Source organism: Aulonocara stuartgranti (assembly GCF_965226115.1).
Source record: "Aulonocara stuartgranti genome assembly, chromosome: 22".
Taxonomy (NCBI): Eukaryota; Metazoa; Chordata; class Actinopteri; order Cichliformes; family Cichlidae; genus Aulonocara; species Aulonocara stuartgranti.
Genome location: NC_138957.1, coordinates 36,449,618 through 36,471,634, shown reverse-complemented (window position 1 = coordinate 36,471,634; position 22,017 = coordinate 36,449,618). Strand labels below are relative to the sequence as shown.

At 40.8% G+C, this 22,017-nt stretch overlaps 1 protein-coding gene across 4 annotated transcripts in view; it reads left to right on the top strand.

Annotated features, from left to right (window-relative positions):
* Nucleotides 1-205: 205 nt before the first annotated feature.
* The window catches only part of LOC309699535 (C-type lectin domain family 4 member E-like), a gene marked incomplete at its 3' end in the record, with an annotated part of 33,220 nt that continues 11,408 nt past the window's right edge, over nt 206-22,017 (top strand). The window contains exons 1-6 of one of the 4 annotated variants that reach the window (XM_082522635.1): nt 207-719; nt 1,728-1,838; nt 2,693-2,824; nt 2,934-3,073; nt 3,328-3,440; nt 3,720-3,853. In XM_082522635.1, coding sequence (XP_082378761.1) covers nt 575-719; nt 1,728-1,838; nt 2,693-2,824; nt 2,934-3,073; nt 3,328-3,440; nt 3,720-3,852 — 774 coding nt within the window. In that variant the 5' untranslated portion in view covers nt 207-574. Of the gene's footprint in view, nt 720-1,727; nt 1,839-2,692; nt 2,825-2,933; nt 3,074-3,327; nt 3,445-3,719; nt 3,854-22,017 lie in introns of those variants that run through there. The other 3 variants (XM_082522637.1, XM_082522636.1, XM_082522638.1) reach the window with 3 other exon arrangements.

Sequence of the window (22,017 nt, the reverse complement as noted above, 5' to 3'; positions counted from 1 at the left end):
CACCACTGCAGCACCACGCTGCCCTGTTAGTTTCTGTGCTGGTAAAAATAAAGATGAATAAATAGTTCACTCTGACATATTTCCTGTGTCACAAACACTTCTTCTCTCTGCTGCTTCGATGTACTTACAGTTTGTAGAAGGCAGCGTCTAACAAAGCCGTGTTATTATAAACATACTGCAGCTGCTGAGTTAAACCTGTATGTTTGTGATATGATAAGCAGCAAATATTAAAAACAAGTTGTTGGAGGTATTTTAATGAGCACTAAATGGTTTCCCGATCCCACTGAAATCCACAAATGTATTTAAGCTACTGCAAGTTTCTGTCATTTATCATTTTTAATGATTTAATTACTGTATTAATGGAATTTCAGCATTTTTAATTTATATAATGGAACTGGAGGTCTTGCAGGATGTTGTTTGCAGTGCTTCATAACTGACTCTTACACGTATCATGACGTGTCAGATGAAAAGTGACTCTCGTCTGGTTTTACTTCCTCAATATTTTCATTTCAAAACTGTCGGACTTAAAGACACAGACAGACGGTGAAGCTGCTCAAAGATCTTTCAGCTCAAAATGTCTACAGAAATTCAAAGTGTTGAAGATTTCAGGGTGAAATACAGCAGAGGGTCCCAGGAGGATGGAGGAGTGAGAGAGCAGAGTGAGGTGGAGGTGTTAGATGATGGAGAGCAGCACCCTGACGTTGGCCTACAAGAAGCTGGTAAGCAGGAAATCATCAAAGTGACCAAACCAAAGAAAATGTTGGTGATGAAAGTGTTGTTCAGTGTCTTTTAAAGCTCTGATATCCGACCACTTTAAGACATATTAGTGTTCGTGTCACATGTGCCCAGAATATGTTTCCAGTCCAAACTGGCACACAGATCATTTGTTGCACTGGGCCTGTTTACTCCCAGTTAGGAGCTCCGTTTCTAACCGTCTGACTGTTTCAGTGTCTGTGGCTTCAAGTCAAACTGGTTCAGCTGCTGCTCTGCTTTCAGGAAGAGATCTGTGAGTGGCAGAGAGAAGCAGCCAATAGGAGCAGCACAGCTCTTTTAACCTGTTAGTTAATGCAAAGCGTTTAAATCAGTATTTCTGTTCTGTGGTCCGACAAGGAACAGATGGATATCTAAACAAATTCTTTGTTAAGTCAGCTCTATCAAAATGCAGTATATGTGATTAGGAGAAACACAAACAGATGAAAAAGCTTTTAACTCAAAAGTGTTTAAGTGTAGTTTAAACTGTAGAGTTTAACTGTACTAAAGAACAGAGTAACCAATAGAACTCATTTAACTCATCAGCCCTTAATGTTTCTACAGTTCATGGTTGTTCCTTAGTATTACATTTGTACATCACTCATGTGTGCATATGATAAAGCTAATAACTGTTACATCAGGACTGCTAGGTATCCTGTTCCCATGGAAACATTGTCTTCTGAAGTATTTCAAGAGAAATCAAACACACCTGTCCAACAGCAGCTGAAACACGCTAAAAAGATATCAGTTTTCTGATTTCTGTTGGTCAAAATATATTTTGCTGCTGACCACAAATGTGTCTAAAATGTAGTCATGTCTCAACATTGCCAGCCACATTAGAAAAACACATTTTGTGATGTGCAAGAACCACTCGATTTAACATTCCTACAAAGGAAATTAACTAAATGTAAAGAAAAATGAATTCCAAAGTGTCTTTAGTGCCTCATCAGTGGACTCGTTGTACATTTTCTGCATAGATGAACACTTCCAGAAGAACGTTCCAGCTTCAACAAGAAGCTGGCTCAGAGTTTTTGAAGTAAACCTGGGAGTGCTGTATCTTCTGATGCTGGCTGGAATCACGACACGCTGTGAGGACATTTAATTCCAACATGTATTAAAAATTATTATTATAATTTAAATTATTATTATTTACATTTGACATCTCTACATGAAACTATTTGAAATTTAGACCTGCCTTTGTCCAGTTCTTATTCTCCTCCTGCAGTGTTTCCTCTGGTAGGATATGATCTTTTATTGGGCTTTGAATACATAGTGCAGAAACATATGTAACGTTTATTTGTTTTTAACATCTATTCCCTTTATGAAGTTAGGCTACAACAGGGAAAACAAAAAAATCATCCACACTGCTTTCTAACGGGACCACACTCTCACAGTCTTCCTTGCTGCAGGGGAGGGGTAGTGCAGTGTGCTCAGGGGGCAGGGAAGGCTGGCCAACACTGCAGCTACCATCATTCTAACCACAGCTTCCCTATTTCAGTAGCTTTCAATGGCTCGAACAGAAGAAAAGGGTTGGAGTAGCTGACAGGGACAGGAAGAGCGAGCAGGAGAGAGTTTCTCTGACAGTGTCAGAACAAGCAACAGCAGATGGGCGCTGGGGAAACATTTTTGATTAAAAAAAACACATTATAAATTAACAAACATCTGGGCTGATTTCTTCCCCACCTACAACACTCAACACGGTGATTCTGTGATTATATCAACAAAGCAGACAGGCAGCAGAATCTGCTGAAGAATGCTACAGGTGCAGTCACACTATGTTAGACAGTGGCGGTCTGTTATCATTATGCTGGCTAGTTAGTTCACTTGAGATAATTAGGGAGCTAACAAGCTAATGTTTGTTTCATTTATTTGAAAGGAAAATGAAAAACTTCCGTCGATGATATTATTTAGTTTTAAATCAGTTTTGTTGCTCTTCAACTAGATATTTTAGTCACTTTGGACAAAGAGCAGCTGCAGAACAGAAACAATGAACTGAGCAACAACTTCAGCCTTCTGGCTAATCACTCGGGTCAGCTACAGGAAGAGGTCAAGCAGCTCAAAGAAAAGATGGAAGGTAAAACACCTTTGAATCACGATATGAAAACATCTCTGTGAGTCAAGTAAAGCCTGTAACTTTCAGCACTGAGTAGAAACTGTATTTAAAACATGTGTTTGACATTAAGAGAAGTGTCCCGATCGATGGACAAGATTTGGAAGCAGCTGTTACTTTAAATCCACTGAGGCAAAGCACTGGCAAGAGAGCAGGAGAGCCTGTCAGGATAAAGGAGCTGATCTGGTGATGATAAACAGCAAAGAGGAACAGGTGGGTGTGTTTGTTCATGTCTGTGTGATCTTTGATGGAGCTGACAGTCATCTGTTACTTGTGTCTTTGACCTGCTGTCAGTCTGTGACCTGCTTCCTGTCTCCACTCTGATGGATTTCTCTCTGATTTCTGCACAATGGAAGAAAAGTTTCATCACAGTTATTCTTCCTTCAGACATGTTCACAAGATGATGTCACTACAACAGAAGTACTGAATTATGACTGGAGACAATATTTGTGTCTCTACTCAAAAAGGAATTTATCAATGAACTGAACATGAGAGGAGAGTCCTGGACTGGTCTGACAGGCAAACAGACATCAGGAGGATATAAATGGGAATGGGTGGACGGATCAGCGCTGACAGAAACGTGAGACATTAGTTTGTTTCTATTCCAGAGTTATTATTTAGAAGTGAAACATGGATGTTTTGGAAGATAGATCAGCAATACATGAGCTGAGCTATTTTCCAACAGCCCCACAAACTGAATGTAAAGAAAAGCAGAAATCCTCCTTTGAATGAACAGCTGTGCTTGAACTCTCTTCATCTGCAGTCTGTGATGACGTTCAGTTACAACAAGTCAGTTTGAAGGAATCAGGATTGAAACATGTTTACTCCAGCTTAATATCATATTTTATTTCTCTGACAGGTTGTGGGCACCAGCACAGCAGAGTACGAGTTATGATTCCTATGGAGTCTGCTGTGATGATAAAGGGAACTTGAAACAGGCAGTTGAACATTATGTTGGTTACAGCTCGAAGACCTTCATCTGTGAGAAATGAGTTTGGTGCTAAATGTTTGAATAATCCAACCAAAGACACCTCACTATGAAATGTCCTGCATGAGCCTCAGACTCAGCTTACAGTCTTTACTTGTTCATTCTGCATCATATATTGATTACATGTGTTATCTAAGGACCTTGGAAAGAAAAGCTTCTGGACTTCTTTAAGTTGCTTGAAGACGTTTCACCTCGTCCACCTTTTGGATGATAGGTGAAACAAAAAAAAAAAAAAGGGGGGGGGGGGGAATGTACAATGAACATAGAGAAGCAAGGCACTGATAACTATAACAATAGTAGCATCAACAACAACAGTAACAAAACAAAATGAAACCGGTCTCAAAAGGAGACTGCTATCCTTCCAGTGATCCCAGTCCATCTTCTCATTTTTCAGACTATTTAAATGCTTAAGTGCTTACACCCAGTCCACACCCAAACCAAAACGCAGAGTATTAGACCGAACTTTGGAATAAATAACTGGCAACAAGTGATATAACAACACATATCCCAAGCATAAATGGGACTCTGTAGAGTTTAATTGTTGTTATTATCTTGTACCTGTTTCGGCCATTCATAGTTATTCCAAACTATGTATTGTCAGTGCAAGAAAAAAAAAGGGAGAGCGAGTCCTGGCCCTGGACATATATTAAGCGCACGTTTTGGGTCTTTAAAGGTCATTTCTTGTCCATCCGCGGTAGTAATCCTCAGCGTCGCTGGATACCCCAGTGGACTCCGTTGCAACTGTGAAGTAGATTCCTCACCTCAGTAAAGGTGGCACGCTGTTTATTCACAGCTTGGGTGAAGTCCGGCAGTACGCGAATACAATCACCATCTACAGTTGTTATCACCCCAGCCTCGGCTGCCTTTCTGAGAAATATTTCCTTTTCTGTGAACTAATGACATTTCACTACAAATGCGCGGGTGGCTGGTCATCTTGAGTTGGCTTGGTGCAGAGGGTCCAATGCGCCTATTCTAGAGTCGGCACTTTTTCTAGACCAAGAGCATTTTTCAGCATTTCCGACGCATATTCAGATGGGTGTTTCCCCTGCTCTCATCCCTCCTTTACCACCATAACGCGGCCGTTGCAGCGCTGTGACCTAGCCTCCAAATCCTCGCACCAGGCCTTCAGCAGGGCAAGCTCTTTTTTTCAGGCTGGAAATGTCGATTCCATAGAGTCGGAATTAGCAGTGACTCCCTTTTCCAACTCAGATGTGTGGTTTTCAACCTTATCCAATCTTTTATTGAGTGTCTCAACGACGTTATGCAGCTCTGTTTGGGTCTCTGCAGCCTTTTCATCTATTTTCTCCAGCAATTCTTGCTTCATTCATTGCAGCTCCTTCAGGATTGCCTGCTGCTCGCCCGCAGTTGTCTCCGTGGCATTTGGGCATGCTAGGCTAGCTGGGCCAGCAACTAGCTCTCGTGTCCTGCTCCATCTTGTTGGCTTGAATTTTTTTGGGCATGTTGTCCATAGACTGGGATGGTTCTTTTCTAATATGTTGTTGCTCTCATATGTGAAGTAATATCACGTAATTTTCTAAGAATTATATGGTAAATCCAAGGGTTCAAGGGCAGAGCTCACAAATCAATGTCCTCACATGGCGCTGCCGGTTAAAACATTTAACAGAATATAAGGGAATCAGCTCAGATGTTATTTTTAAGGCATAGAATTAGAATTCCCTAAACAGCTAATGCCAGTTCATGCTTAATACCATTTTGCACCACAAGATGGTACAGTTAGACAGCTTCTAGTCTGCACAGAGATCAATCTTGTATTGTTTGTTTTTACAATACATCATTAATATTTTTGTTTGCTACCATATGGGTGAACACCCACACTTTATTCAGCTGCTGTAAAACTGCAATGAGATTTTGGTTCAAATTTCTGCCAATAAGTTGATTCATTCCCATTCTCATGTTAATTCACACTTTGCATTTTGTAATTTAATGTACTGTATATATCACACACTTAAACAAAACAAAACGTTTTGTAAAACTGCTGATTTTTTTCTTCTTTTTATACTGAAAAACATTCCCTTTGTAGTCACTCCTATTCAAATTCAAATTTTCAAATTCAAATTCAAATTCTGTAGCACTACCGAGACAGTGAATTACCGCAACAGTAACATATGAAAATAAGCACCAAAAACACAGCACCAGGTTGTCCCAGTGCACGTATACATTCTTATGAGAGAGGATTGGGGCCAATGGAAAAAAGAAAAACTGGGGACATCTTTTTTTTTCCAAAGCTTTTTTTATTTACCTCCCTGGTTTCTGAGTCCTGGATTTCGATCCTACTCTGCCTGCCACACAGCGCGCATTGACAGAGATAATTGTACCACATTTTTCCAATATAAAGTGAAGGCTGAACTTCACCTTAGTATTCTGGAGGGCCAGGAGTGACAAAATGATTTAGATAAATATGGTAAATGGTAAATGGCCTGTATTTATATAGCGCTTTACTAGTCCCTAAGGACCCCAAAGCGCTTTACATATCCAGTCATCCACCCATTCACACACACATCCACACACTGGTGATGGCAGCTACATTGTAGCCACAGCCACCCTGGGGCGCACTGACAGAGGCGAGGCTGCCGGACACTGGCGCCACCGGGCCCTCTGACCACCACCAGTAGGCAACGGGTGAAGTGTCTTGCCCAAGGACACAACGACCGAGACTGTCGGAGCCGGTGCTCGAACCAGCAACCTTACGACTACAAGGCGAACTCCCAACTCTTGAGCCACGATCGCATCATTAAATAATTTAAAATTTGTCAGTAATAAAGTAAATCTGTCATTAATTAATTAAAATTAATTAATTTTAATTAATTAATTTTAATTAATTAATTTTAATCGTATCAATATCGAACCATTTGATACAGTGCTTTCGGTTCGGTACGCATATGTATCGAACAATACAACATTTGTAATTTATTTTATCAACTTTCCTTCTGACGATGCTGTCTGTGTTGAGCGCTCAGTGAATCTGTGTTCGACTACTCCGCCTAGGCTGCACTGTCAAGCACAGATCCACTGAGCGCTCAACACAGACAGCATAGTCAGAAGGAAGAGCGCAGGGCAAGCTAGCGAGACAGAAGTTAAGCTCTCCTTGCAACATGGCAAATTGAACCTCCCCCACCCTCATTCAGATCTGGCGTTTGGAATTATTTTGGTTTTCATGTGACGTATGACCCTGAAGGTAAGCGAGTCATGGACTAAAGTAAAACAGTATGTTGGATGTGCCATGCAATGCTCAATTACGTGGGTGGGAACTAGTGTGTTAGCGCAGTTAGCTCGTTAACGTGTTGGCCCTCCAGCCCCATGCACGGGGCGATCAGGGGTAGCTCGTTAACGGAGATTTGCCGTGTTGTGACGTTAACGTCATTTCAACGACAGGGCTCTCAAAATTTCAAAATCCCTGGTAGCCCTTCGGGCAGGGACTCTTCAGTTTTTGGTAGCCCAAAATAAATTTAAGTAGCCCGAATAAAAAAGCGAGCAATTTTTTGATTGATGTTTTGTTTCCTTTACAATATTATACATTAAAGTATAATATTGTAAAGGAAACAAAACATTAATCAAAAAATTGTTGAAAAACAAAATTACAACATTGTATAAAAACAATCATCAACTCAAATACTTGGTTCTGATTGAACAGAAATTTCTATGAACTTGTAAGAACTGTGTAGGACATGAATCAGTCTGTGTCAGATCCTGAATTTGAAATTTCCACTGAAGTCACGGGTAAGAGACAAGTGGAACCAAGATTGAGGCCGTTTGCTTTTTGAAGTTTGCAAAGACTGCTAAATTTTGCCAGTGGTAGTTCACTGTGCGCATGTGCGCATTCGCTGTCAAAATAAAAGACGCACCAGATAAGAAGTTGCAACGCGCGTTTGCGTCCATATAAAAGGCTGTTTTTGTCCACTAGAGTGGGATTTTCACGGCACATTCTGCACCACATCTCTGTGCGTTCATCATTTGTTTGAAGCCAGCTCACCTCCTGCAACTACTTTTCTGAGAATACGTGCTTCTTTTGTGGTTCGGACTCCTTCTGACATTTCTTTGGAGGTGGAGGAACATCACAGTAATTGCTTAAAGGAGCTTCTTCGACATCTTTAAGAGTTTTAAACAAATGTCTGTCCTCCTCCAGAAAATCTTATGTATGCAAACACGCGTTGCAACTTCTTATCTTGTGCACATTTTTTATTTTGACAGCGAATGCGCACCTGCGGACCACTTATGTGCAGCCCTGGTTATTTAGCTCGTCATATTGCAGCCACAGAAATTCTTTTGTCCATGAAACCATAAAGCTGCACTTTCTTTTTGCCTTATAGTCTGATTTGTCATAACTTCTCCGTTTTGTGGTAAGCTTTTCTTTGGCTGTCACTTCTTCACCCTGACCTGTCTTATTTGGCTCAGCAGAACTGAAATGCTTTTACACGCTCACTCACATAAGCTCAGCGATTCTCTGCGCGATCAACCTCTCACATGTTTAAGCTGCGGGAGATTTCACTTGTCATGTTTGCATAGTAAGCTAACGATTAATAAGACGATGTCAGAGGAATTGGTGCACAAATTATCATCACTCACAGATCAGTGCTGTCGCTCTCTATACACAGTTCGCACGATTGCAAAGTGAAAGCAAAAAAACAAGCGCAAATTCAAACGCGACTTCAATATGTCACATATTGACAGTGGCTCACCGATGCCAATGACATAATTACCCAGCTACATTTCTGAAAGAATGCAAAAGCATTGACATATATTTTTCCTTCCTACAATAGCCCAACAGGCAGGGCAGAGATAGATTTTGGTAGCCCGACTGGAAAGATCGCTAGCCCCAGGACGTCGGGCTAGCGATTTTGCGAGCCCTGAACGAGATTAACCTGAAACCACATTCTCGCATCAGTTTGTCAGGTCCCAGGGTCAAATCTAATGAGTGGCCTGTGTTGCAAAACAGGTTGATCTGGTGGTGGCTAAATAAATTAAGGATTTCAACAATGGTGTTATGCTTTGTTTAAAAGAAAAATGAAAAAGGCAAGAAGCAAGGGGAGATGAGGAGGAGGAGAAGGAATTTTGTCTTGCTGCTGCTGCAGGAGAGGACATGAGATGGTTACACTCTCCTTTTCCTCATATAACTTCAAATCAAACTCATTGTTTAAATTAGGCTCTTCAGATAGCACAGGATAGTGAGAAATGGCCACAAATCTATTATGCTGTAGACATGAAAGCATGCATGTTGCTCAGGGCACACTCAGGGTTTAAGAGCAGCATTGTCCTTTCCTTTTCTGCTCCCGGAGCTACAGACAGCCCATTCACTGGCACTTGAGAGAGTAACTATGGTTACAGAAAGCCTCTCCATGTGTGTATCTCTGAAATTTTCATGTCTCATAAGAAACAAACTCAGGTCATTATGTCCATGGAAAATGAAGAATGCAGAATTATTGACTTTTTATTTATAACTTGAACCTCCTAGGACCTGGCGTCCACATATGTGGACATGACATTTTGGGTTATTTAGACCAAAATACTCAATTTTACTCTTCAAGGGCCTGATTTCCATTTACAAGGACATTATTCTGCTACTGTTCTATCAAAATTTTAAACGAATATCTTCATATGTGGCTCTGATTTTTCATAAAAACAAATCTGGTAATTCTTTGTTTTTACATTTATCGGGCTCCAATCAGCCCAAATATCAAAGAGAAATTAAAAATGCTGCTGTGGAAGAGTTCAGGTCTTAGGAGGTTAATTGTGATTTCCACATTTACATTTTGTTTTGCTTATCAAAGATGTCTATTGTGCCTACACACGATAGCATTCAGAGCTGTATGTATTTTGTGAAGTTATTTGCTTTTTTGGCTGCGAAGACAGATCTCTGTTGCTGCATTAAATATTGACCTATAGCTGGCAAATAGTGTCACATCCTGTACCTTTGACCATTGATCTTTGATGACTATTCAGCTCAAAATACTCAAAATACTTTATTAATGTTTTGGACTAAATTGTCTGAAATGAAATAAGCAGGGCAGCACAGTGGCATGGTGGTTAGCACTGTTGCCTCACAGCAAGAGTTCAGTTCTCCCTGTGTTTGCGTGGGTTCACTCCGGCTTACTCCCACAAGACATGCAGTTAGTAGGGTTAGGTTAACTGGAAACTCTAAATTTCCCATAGGTGTGATTGTGATTGGTTATCTGTCTCTATGTGTTAGCTCTGTGGCCTGTCCAGGATGTACCCTGCTTCTCGCCCTAAGACAGCTGGGATAGCCCCCCCACCCGTGACCCTGACAAGGACAAGAGAAAGGGGATCGATGGGAATAATATTTCATTATATCAACTCACTTGATTTGGCACTATATAAATAAAATAAAGTTAAATTAAAGAGACTCAGCTCAGAATAATTTTATGTGGAATTTAAAAAAAATTAACAACTGCCATCAGGAAAATTTTGCTGAATTGTTTTGAAATACTTGGGATTTAGGTTTAACTTGACGTAAGAGTTACATTTTAATGAATGCTGATACATACCCACAAATAAGGTCTAGGGGAAGATGTGGGGAGCAGGGAATAAAAGAAAAGGACACCAAACAGAGCAGCATGGTAAATAATAGGTTTTTTTAATTAGCAGTTTAACACAAAGAGATGGCAATGGCGCTTTATCAATAAGAACAAAAAAAGGTCACAACCCAGTGTTGTGTGTCTAAAGAGGTGAAAGAAAGAGCAAACAACAAAGATAAATGCACTTCTGCGGCCTACAGGCCCATCCTAATCACTAATAGCAGCACACACCTTACTGCCACTAATGCCCACAAGCCAACACTACTCACTTGAAACAGCAACCTCGCTACAGCTCCCACATCTCCAAACTGCAGCAACAACAACCACACCATAGGACCTCTCCACTCCCTGGAAGGCAGTGCAAAGACAGTTGGACTGAAGAAGTCACTTGGATGAGTGACAAAACGTCACTGAAAATGCTACGTCCAGATGAACAGAATCAACTTTGGAGAATGGCACAACAGGTAAGTCAGTCAACGAAAGATGTTGTGGTGTTCGGTTAACCATTAAGCTGTTTAATTGTTGGCTAGCCTGTGACAGAGAGGTGTAGTGGTGCCTTAATTAGGTGGGACAAGACAACTGTAGCCTGCTAGCTCTACTGACGTTTGTCTCTGCTTCTGTATTTGCTGACCCTTCTCCAATTCTAAAATGGATGAAAAGCTTAGAATGTGTCTGGCACGCCGTCAGTTGGTGAAGGAGGAAAGAGAGAGGGAGTTCCAGTTCAGGAGGATGGAACAGCTATCACGTTGCATCAGATAGAGCTGATGAGCTCTTGGCCTACACCTGTTGGTGCACAGGTGTTTAGGAGCTTGTTTGTGGGCAATGACATTCACCTTGTTCTAGTTTTTTCTGAATCAAGTGTTCATAGTTTCTTCATTGCATTTGAATGCATGGCGACTTCGCTGCACTGGCCTCAGGATGTGTATTGTGTAATGTTGCTGTGTACGTTGACAGATAAGACTCATGAAGCTTGTTCTGGTCTGTTGACAGAGGACTGTTTAGTTTACAAAAAGCTTATGAACTTGTACCTGAAGCCTGTAGGCAGCATTTGGTCGCCATACTATAGCAGGGCTGACACAGACTGAAAATCACTTGCAAGCACATTCATGTGTATGGGCAATTTAGAATACTCAGTTAACCAAACCCCACTAACTGCATGTCTTTGGGCTGTGGGAGGAAGCCCAAGTATCCGGAAAGACCCCACATTCTATATACACGGGGAGAACACTCTGCACACAGAAAGGCCTCAGCCAGTTGGTGGATTTAAACTCTATATGTTCTTGCTGTAAGGCAACAATGCAAAATAAAACAAGGTAATGTTAATGGTCTGGTTCTTATATAGCACTTTTCTACTCTGAGCACTCAAAGCACTTTATACAACTAATTCAAACTATGAAGACACTCAAAATAAATTTCCTGTGGTTGGAAACTGTTTGTGCTACATTTTTGTATTTACACTTTTGAGGGATAAACCGAATAAATTTCTCCAACCAGAAATATATGTAAATAAATAAATAAATAAATAATTTTGTAGTTTATTGCACTTTTTTCCAATTTATGTAGTTACTATGGACTTAATGCAAACATATTATTAAAATTTGGGCTATAATGGTTGTATTGATGTGTAGCAACTTGAAATGCTCCCAAAAATGGCTCCACAGCATGTGAAAATGTAAAGATAAGCTCTGGCGGACTTGGTTCTATGGTAGGACTTAAAGGGTTAAAGAAATACGTCATAAATATAATCACCATAGAAACAGGTAAAGACTGAGCCTCTACTTGAATGTAGTGGTCTGACGACTGTGCGTCATTGTGGACTATTATTTATAATTTATCTTAAAAAATAAAAATAAAAATAAAAAAAGAAGAGAAAAGGTGTTTTTCTGTTCAGGGCTGTTCACTTCTCATTTAGGCAACTTAAATTTTACTTCTATGATGACGAACCTGGAATCCAAAAAAATGTTGCATTTAATTATTTTTACATTGAATTAATCAACTGAAGATCCAAATATCAGTCAAACAGAAAAGACACATTTTATATCCACTGCAACTGATTTTTGTCATTTTCTATCGACAATTAAACATTTAATCACTACATTTCAACGTGTAAACATTTTCAACATGAAATACAGTCAGAGCACACTCCGATTATCTGCAGACCGAATTTGTCATGGTCCTCGATGACCCTGTCATGAACCGCAGTTCATTCACACAAGTGGGATCCAAAAGCAAACACAATACGTAAGGGGTGACTAACGGGCTGGCGTGGTGCAGCCATCTGTGCAGTGTTAAATAATCCTCCTGGTAATCACCTGGAATGGGATGCAGGTGCGATGGTGACGGCCCAACCTGAGGGTGTGGCCACCGGGGCATCCCAAACACACCTCAGACACAGAGCCACTGACCATGACAGACCCAGTGCTTTGTGTCTGTTTAAGTTGTATTCCCTGAGTATTGTTATTCGTCGGTTTTGGTTCTGCTTGTTATATTATTAGTCCTCGGATTTTGGTTTCTGTTATTGTGATAAACCGAGCAGCGAAGAAAACTTTGGCACAGGTTAAAGTCCAAAAATCAGTCACCCACACATTCACACACTGGGGATGGCAAGCTACACTGCAGCCACAGCCGCCCTGGGACGCACTGACAGAGCTCTATACTCAAAGCGCTCTATACATCATGCCACATTCACCCTGTCACGCCCATTCTCACAAGCACTTTCTCTAAACTTAGTGCTGTCTAACCACATTCACACATATTTGATGGATACATCGGAGAGCAGCTTGGGGTTAGCATCTCGCCCAAGGCTGGAAGAGCCAGGGATCAAACCACCAACCTTCCGATCAGTAGGTGACCTTCTCTACCTCCTGAGCTACAGCCACCCTAGCAGCTGCAACTAAGGTAACTCAGAAGATTAAATCATACATAACAGTGTAAACTAAAATGTGCGCACTTATTTTAGAATGCAGTGTTATGTGGATATGTGAAATAATTCTAAACCAAAACCAGTTATTTATTGTCCTGTAAATTAATTCTTATATTTAAAGAAAGACAAATGTGAATGCAATGTACAAGCCTCTACACCAGGGGTGTCAAACTCAATTGCACAGGGGGCCAAAACTCAAGGCACACTTTAGGTCGCGGGCCAAACAAGATAAACATTTATTGAACACACTAAAACATGTTTTTTAAACATAAATATGAATACAAACAGACAGGAATATTATTCCAGATTAAATAATCTTAAAAAATTAAATAAACTTTAACTTTAAATATGTTGCTCTTCATAAAAATATATCCTGTCAAAATTATGCAAGTTAGAAATATGAACATGCTGCCAAAACCCCAGAAAAAATAAATGAAAGCAAACACAAGGTTGGAGCCGCATGTAGACGGAGCTGGGCGTTGCTGCAGGAGTGGAACTAATAAACTGTGCGGACCATTCAGTGTCGTACTTTCCCCGAGTGCATCGTTACACTGCAGCTCCATCTGAATCTGCACAGGTGCAGCTCAGCAAAGTGCGCTGACTTGGTTCAACATTACTTGGCAACAGGGAAAGTGAGGCAGGTTGCACAGGTGCATTTGTGACAGCTTCACTTGAAACGCCTTCACCGCATCATACATGTCCATGAACTGACAGGTTTCCTTGCTGAGCTCAAAAACTCTGTTGAGAATTTTTATCCCAACGCAGCCAGCGGACCTCTGTATGAAGGAATGTCAGCAAACTCTGAATCTATTTCCCACATAAAAGACTGAAACTGACGGTGATTTAAACTTTTAGCTCAGATAAAATTTACGGTTTGCGTTACGGTGATCATTACATGTTCCATTTTTAGGACTTTACCACACAGCCTTTCCTGGTGTGTGATGCAGTGATATGCTGTTAACTCACCGGTACAGTTCTCCTCCTGCATCTTTACTCTTTCATGTCGTTACACTTTGACATACGTTTTCAAAAATGTCTTTCCCTGTCGTTGTCCCGTGCATCGATTTAATGTTCAATATTTCCTCTCCACGGATGAAGCTGGCCAGCCGTGCAATGTCCATCATGTCTGTCCTTTCATCCACAGCAAGAGAGTATGCAATAAAGTTTTTGCTTCTTTCACACAACTGTGTTCTTAAATCAGTGGCTGTCTCACAAACCCGATCAGCAATCGTATTTCTGCTCAGGCTCACATTTGCCAAAATCTGCGTTTTGTCTGGACACAAGACGTCGCACAGCTTCATCCTGCAGCTCTTCAGAGCGGTACCGGGCTCATTTGGCTCCTCTGCTACAATAAAACTTGCTGTCACAACAGCTTCACTTTGTGATTTTGCTGTCAATGTCCATCATGTCTATACTTTTCTTGTCTATACATGTCTGTACTTTTCAGCTTATCCTGACGTTTTGTCTCGTAGTGCCGTCTTAAATTAAATTCCTTCATTACAGCCACATTAGCTCCACTAATAAGACACACGGCTTTACCAGCATGTCTGTAAACATATATTCAGGCACCCACTGGCGCTGAAAGGCTCTGCTTTCAGAATCAACTTTTCTCTCCACCATTGTGAGCGGCGAGCTTCGCAATAACAGAAGTTTGTCTTGATTGACGCGGGAATGTTCCCAGTTAGCCTAGCGTTCAGCAAGGAGGCTGCAGCGCTGCATTATGGGTATGGCATTATCTGTAGTTTGTATATTATTAGCGCCTCATATCACCTGGCCATGCATAACAATAATAGTATATCTATATAAAATGATCTCGCGGGCCGGATATAAATGTACGCCGGGCTGGATGTGGCCCGCGGGCCTTGACTTTGACACATGTGCTCTACACTAACATGGTGGATAATACCACTGTGTGGCTGTACGTGCAGCCATCACAGTTATTTTGCCTTTTTCATGTTCCCCGTCATCTCATGTCTTGTCTCCTTGTTCTCTCCGTCTCCCTGGTCAGTCCGGTCTCAAGTCCGCGTCTCTGTGTTGTACTTCCTGTTTTACTTTGACAGTCCCCCGTCTCATGTCAGTGTTTCTAGTTTTGCTTTCCCTTGGTCTCATCATGTTTGATTACTCCCAGCTGTGTTATCCTCCTGTGTCTCATTCCTTCATTATCTCTCAGCGTATTTAAGCCTTGTGTTTCCCTCTGTCAGTGTTGCGTTGTATCCTCACCATGCTGTGTCTTCACCTCTGTGTTATGATAGGTTTCCAGTTCTCTGTTCATAGTTTAGTGTTCTAGTTTCCCCAGTTTCTTAGGTAGTGCTTTGAGTTTCTTGTTTTGTTTCCTTGTATTCATGAAGAGTTTTTCCTGCACTAAAAGCTGCACTTTAACTTTCCGTTTCTGGATCCTGCATTTGGGTCCTTCATCCTACATGCCGAGTCCTGTTAATGTTGGTGGCGTCAGTTACACAATGGACCCAGAGCCAGCAGTGCACGGGCAGAAATGGAAATTCCGACACCATTTCATAAGAAAAATGGGATTGTCAAAACTTCAGTATCTTCAATGTACTATTACTGTGTGATTTTTATTACTATTAATGAAGGCTACTCATCACCAAGCTAACATTGTTAACTTGCGTTAGCTGAGTTTAGATCATAGACTGCGGACCGTTAGGCTGTTTCTAAATACTCGTGTATACAGGAGTCCGCACTCCGGTTTTCACTAGTCCGAAGTTCACACGGGAGTCCGGACCTCCCAAGAACGCAGCACGATCGTTTTACAATTGGAACGGCAGTGAACGTGATGGCATCACAGCTCCGAAGTTTTTACTGCCACCCCCTCTTAATTTAAGTGTGATTAATATTTGCAATGGAAATATTAATCACACTGTAATTGATGACATTTATTTTATGTCATCAATTACACATGACATAAAATAAATTATACATGATGTAGTAGATTTCTAAAAAAATATAATTTGAACTCATTTGAATTGAACAAATATTTGAAAGATAATCTGATCATTTTTGGAGCAGCCTTCAGGATCCCCATGTATTAACATGCTCTATTTAAACTTGATGTATAGCGTTAACAATCTGCAAGCTGCAAATAATCATGTGCAGTTCCACATGATTATTAACAGATAAAATATCCACCCTACTGTTACTCATTTTATAATATTTGGAAATCTAGTAGGTATTGGTACGGCGAGCAGCCTTCAGTAATAGTAATAAATCGCACAGCAATAGTACATTCATGTAGTTGTAAAAGCATGATAATATATTAAGTAATCCAAAGTATTCAGAATACGTTACTCTCATTGAGTAACGTAACGGAATACATTACAAAATACATTTTGGGGCACGTAATCTGTAATCTGTAGTGGAATACATTTTAAAAGTAACCTTCCCAACACTCATTATGGCTTTGCCATATTGGCCCACTTTATTATTATTTATTCAGTTTATTTTAAGTTAAAGGAGAAAGAAAGAAAGAAAGGGAGGGGAAAAAAAACAGAGGAGGTAAAGTGACTAAAGACACTAAAAGAATCTGCTGCATCACCTGCTGGAAGGGAAAAAAAGAAAAGAAACAAAAAGAGAACAACACAGTAGGGAGACCAACAACCACAGAGCAACAACCGAGATAACTATAAGTAACAGTTAATAATAAGTATTGAATGTTACTGAGCAGCATGCAAGACCGACAGCGTACGTATGTTCTGAGGCAGCAGCCTAAAAAGATGGTGTGTGTGTCACCTGTGTGCGTGAGCGTGCTTGTATTCAAAATGTTGGGGGGGGGGCAGCCATGGCACCCTCTTGGAAAGAGCTGAGGCAAGCCCCAGCTGGTGAGGGGGGGTCACCCAGCAGCCATGGTGGAAAAGCCACAGGGGCCTGCGGTGATGTGCCAGCTGTGCCAGAGTGTACCGAGGGCCCCGGACCCCGAAGGGCCCCTGGAAGTGGCCTGAGGCCCCGCCAAGCAGCCACCGGGAGTAAGCCAGTACATAGCTGAGCACCCAGACCCGGACACTGAGAACCACCAATGCACCGACAGACAAGGGCATCAGCCACCAGCAGGGAGTGTGGTGAGGGGAGATAGGCCCCCACACCTGGGGAGCCCTGAGATTTTCCCAGAGAGGTGGAGTCTAAGACCTGACCTGACACATAAACATAGACAAGCAGGCACACACAGACACAAACATGCATTCCCACCCTCATGTGCACCAAATACTCAATACCACATGAGGGGTACTGGTACTATCCAGGTACTATCATCCCCAGACAGGCAATCCACCCTGTCTGGGGACAAGCAGACCACCCCCAGCTCTGCAGCAGCAGGGAGGCCCAGCATCCCAGACCCCAAGCAGACAGCCAACTCCTCCTCCCAGCCCCCCGCCCCGACTGCAAACAGAGAACAGGGGTGTGAAGTCCCCATACCTCTCTCCACCCGGACATATGTGGTGTTGCTGCGTGCTGTTCTAAGGTGTATTTAAAACACGGGAGGGCATGGAGCTTTCTACCAGAGAGCAGCAGGTGTGCAGTTTTAAGACACTTTACCATGAGCTTTGTCAATCTCTTATGGACAGTCTGTGGTCCCATTTATTAAGTCTTGTATATCATTTTAATGAGGTAGTTACTGACCATTTGACAAACAGCCGCTGCAGCCTCTGGACAACACTTCAGTCCACATGTTGGAGGTTTGAGTTGCAGAAAAGAATTTGGTGTCACACACAAACAGGTACACTTGTAGTATATGTTTTAATACATAACTATAATCACATTCCCAGTAAGTTAAACATGTTGACAAGATCACAATAACAATGCATAGAAGTCACAACAACACGTTTAACATCAAAACAACATGTGAGCCAGGACTCCTGCATTATCTTAAGATTAAAAGCAATTTTCTTTAAGATTTTAAAACTTCAGCAAACAGAAATGAATCCAGACTTTTGATTAGTGCAGTAATTGCTGTAACAGACAGCACATTATGGTTGTTGAACACACATGGATGTCTTTGAATTTTAGACCACTGCTCAAAAATCACTGAATTGTAAGACTGAAATGTTTCTCCATGCTGTATGTTTTTAGTTTTCAGTTCTATGAAAGATGATCAGGCCTGATTCACTCAAAACTAAGTGCTTCCATGGATAGTTAAAGAAAGGCGTCATAAATAGATTCACCATAGAAACAGGTAAAGACTGAGCCTCTACTTCAATGCGGTGGACTGAGGACATATTATTTATGTTTATTTTTAAAAAGATGGGGGAAAAAAGTGTTGTTCAGGGTTGTTCGCTTCTCATTTAGACAAATTAAATTTCACTTCTGCGATGACAAACCTGGAATCTGACTAAATGTTGCATTTAATTTTTACATCGAATTAATCATCAGAAGATCCAAATATCAGTCAAACAGAAAGACACACTTTATATCCAGTGCAACTCATTTTTGTCTTTTTTGACACATATAAATACATTTGACATTTAAACATTTAATGACTACATTTCAACATGTAAACACATTTTAACATGAAATACAATCAGAGCACACTCAGATTGTCTACAGACTGAAATGAGAAATTGCTGTAAGCATTTATTTTTAGTCATTTTCAGAAAAAACATCAGGACAGAGTAACACTGGTACACTTACTGTCTGGATTAGTCACATGTGTAGTAGTAATTTTGCTTCAGAATTTCATTTTTAAAGCTACCTGTTACTTAAGAAGAACAAACGAGTATTTTGTCACAAAGCTCAGCAGCTGCACATAAATCAGCGATTTCTAATGCTACAGTTCACATGAAACACTACATGTGTCGAGGCTAATTTAAAAAAAAAAAAAAAAAAAAAATTTACACCATGGAGCCCTTCTCAAAAAATCTTTTAAGGCTGTTTATGAAGCTGAGTTTAAGAAATATGTGTTTAAATCCTCAAAAATCTTGTGCATTATGGCTAACTGTTTCAGTGCAGGTAACAATGAAAAGCACCGACTGCTTCAGAGACAGAGAGTGAAACTGAATCTTCTTGATTTTTAACATAAGACTCATTGTTGCAGCCACGGTCAGTACAAACGTGATCCTCTTATACTGCTTTTTAGTTTCATTTTCATTGTTTTTCACTAAGTTACTAGTTAGCTAGCATAAATTAATATAAGTCTGTTTGCAGCAGCCAACCAACCAACCCAGTGATGCCACATTTTTTTAGAGTCGAGGTCCATATAGTAAATTTGCCTTAATGCTTAATAAACAGGGACAGCTAACATTTAAACATTACGTTTTCACAATCCCACAGTGACAGATATAGTGCTCGGTGGTACAACCAGAGTGTATATCAAAGTATTTTTATTATTTCTCTGTATAAAAGGGCCATTATGTTGGGTGGCTAAACATGGCTAATTCGTTTTTCTGACTTCAGATGCAATGGCCCTACTTTTCTATTTACCTAAGTCAACATGGCATGTAGACTTTATCAACATGAACATGTTAGCCAAAGGCAACAATTTCTATCAAAAACAAACAAAAAATGTCAGTAGATAATCGAATCCCCCAAAATTCTGCAGTTTCTAGTCAACCCAATGTTATTCTATTTCCTCACAGACTGCTAAAATTATTATAGTTGTATTTTTCATATTATAGTTTTATTTGTTTTTGTCATTAGTGTGTGCTCAGATATGGAACTTTGCAAATGCGAGACTTGTTCTTTATATTTTAACTAACTATACTTGAAAATAAGTTGATGTCCCACATGACAGATTCTCATTTACTTTGATTGTAAGGAAGATCAGTGAAAACTTAGGCTTTTATTCTACATAGTCTTTGAAATATTCATGTTCAGACATTGCCTCAGATTTCAATGTATGAGAAAAATGGGTTGGACCGCTTTTCAAAACAATATGTTAAAACGTATTTGAGATATGAAAAAGTACACAAGATCCATTTGAGTTCATTTAAACACACTCGTCAACCTTTTTATCATCAATGGTGGTCTTTTTGTCAATTCAATACTATGTTGAAATTTCAACATCACAAATAAAGTTACAAGTGGTATACCACCCAGCACTAGTACGACACTGTTCAAAAAGATTTACCAAGCATGTACGCAGGCAGGCCATGCATGGAGTCGCAGTAAGCCAGCTCCATGGATAGCCTTCCATCTCAAAACATCTGCAATGACACCAAGAGTAAAAGCAAGTGGCTGAAACAATGCATGTGGAGCACACGCTCTTGATCCATCATCTGTTGGTTCAGCTGCAGGTGAGAAACAGAAGAGAGGCGAGAGAGAGAGACAGTCTCATCAACACAGAAATATCGAATTACAAACACATGATTCTTTCTCACAAAAACAATCTGACACCTGTACTACGAAACAAGGCTTGGATCTGAGCCCACTTTGGGTTTTAAGTGTTAAGCTACGCCCACTTCAAATGAGTACAAGCAAAGTAACCTGTAGAAATTCTGAGTGGGTGTGTCCAGAGATAATCTTTTGTCAACTGTGAGGACGAGTAATTGAAGCAACTACCAATAACACAGTAGTATATCACTGACTGATGCATGACCAGGAAGTAAATACATTTGAGAGTTACCTACACACGAAGTAAGGGATGTGTGTGTGCAAAGCATGTGCAGTGACTGAATAACTTCCATTGTGGACGCAGCTTTAGAAAAGCAGATCACTTCTTATTGGGTTACTAATCAATCAGTTCTTCGAACAACTGCATCACAATTTCTGCAACATCCTTTAGATCTTGTTGGTCCTTTAATGCAACAGCAGTTTGTACATTTCAGTATTTCAGAAACTGGTGAAATACACTAACTGCTGTGTGTGATATTCCCACACAAACATATCGTAGGGTTGACAGAGGATAGTCGCAAAATTAGAAAAAGGATAAGCGGAAGAGAATGGATCTACAGGGAGTGCAGAATTATTAGGCAAATGAGTATTTTGTCCACATCATCCTCTTCATGCATGTTGTCTTACTCCAAGCTGTATAGGCTCGAAAGCCTACTACCAATTAAGCATATTAGGTGATGTGCATCTCTGTAATGAGAAGGGGTGTGGTCTAATGACATCAACACCCTATATCAGGTGAGCATAATTATTAGGCAACGTCCTTTCCTTTGGCAAAATGGGTCAAAAGAAGGACTTGACAGGCTCAGAAAAGTCAAAAATAGTGAGATATCTTGCAGAGGGATGCAGCAGTCTCAAAACTGCAAAGCTTCTGAAGCGTGATCATCGAACAATCAAGCGTTTCATTCAAAATAGTCAACAGGGTCGCAAGAAGCGTGTGGAAAAACCAAGGCGCACAATAACTGCCCATGAACTGAGAAAAGTCAAGCGTGCAGCTGCCAAGATGCCACCAGTTTGGCCATATTTCAGAGCTGCAACATCACTAGAGTGCCCAAAAGCACAAGGTGTGCAATACTCAGAGACATGGCCAAGGTAAGAAAGGCTGAAAGACGACCACCACTGAACAAGACACACAAGCTGAAACGTCAAGACTGGGCCAAGAAATATCTCAAGACTGGTTTTTCTAAGGTTTTATGGACTGATGAAATGAGAGTGAGTCTTGATGGGCCAGATGGATGGGCCCGTGGCTGGATTGGTAAAGGGCAGAGAGCTCCAGTCCCACTCAGACGCCAGCAAGGTGGAGGTGGAGTACTGGTTTGGGCTGGTATCATCAAAGATGAGCTTGTGGGGCCTTTTCGGGTTTAGG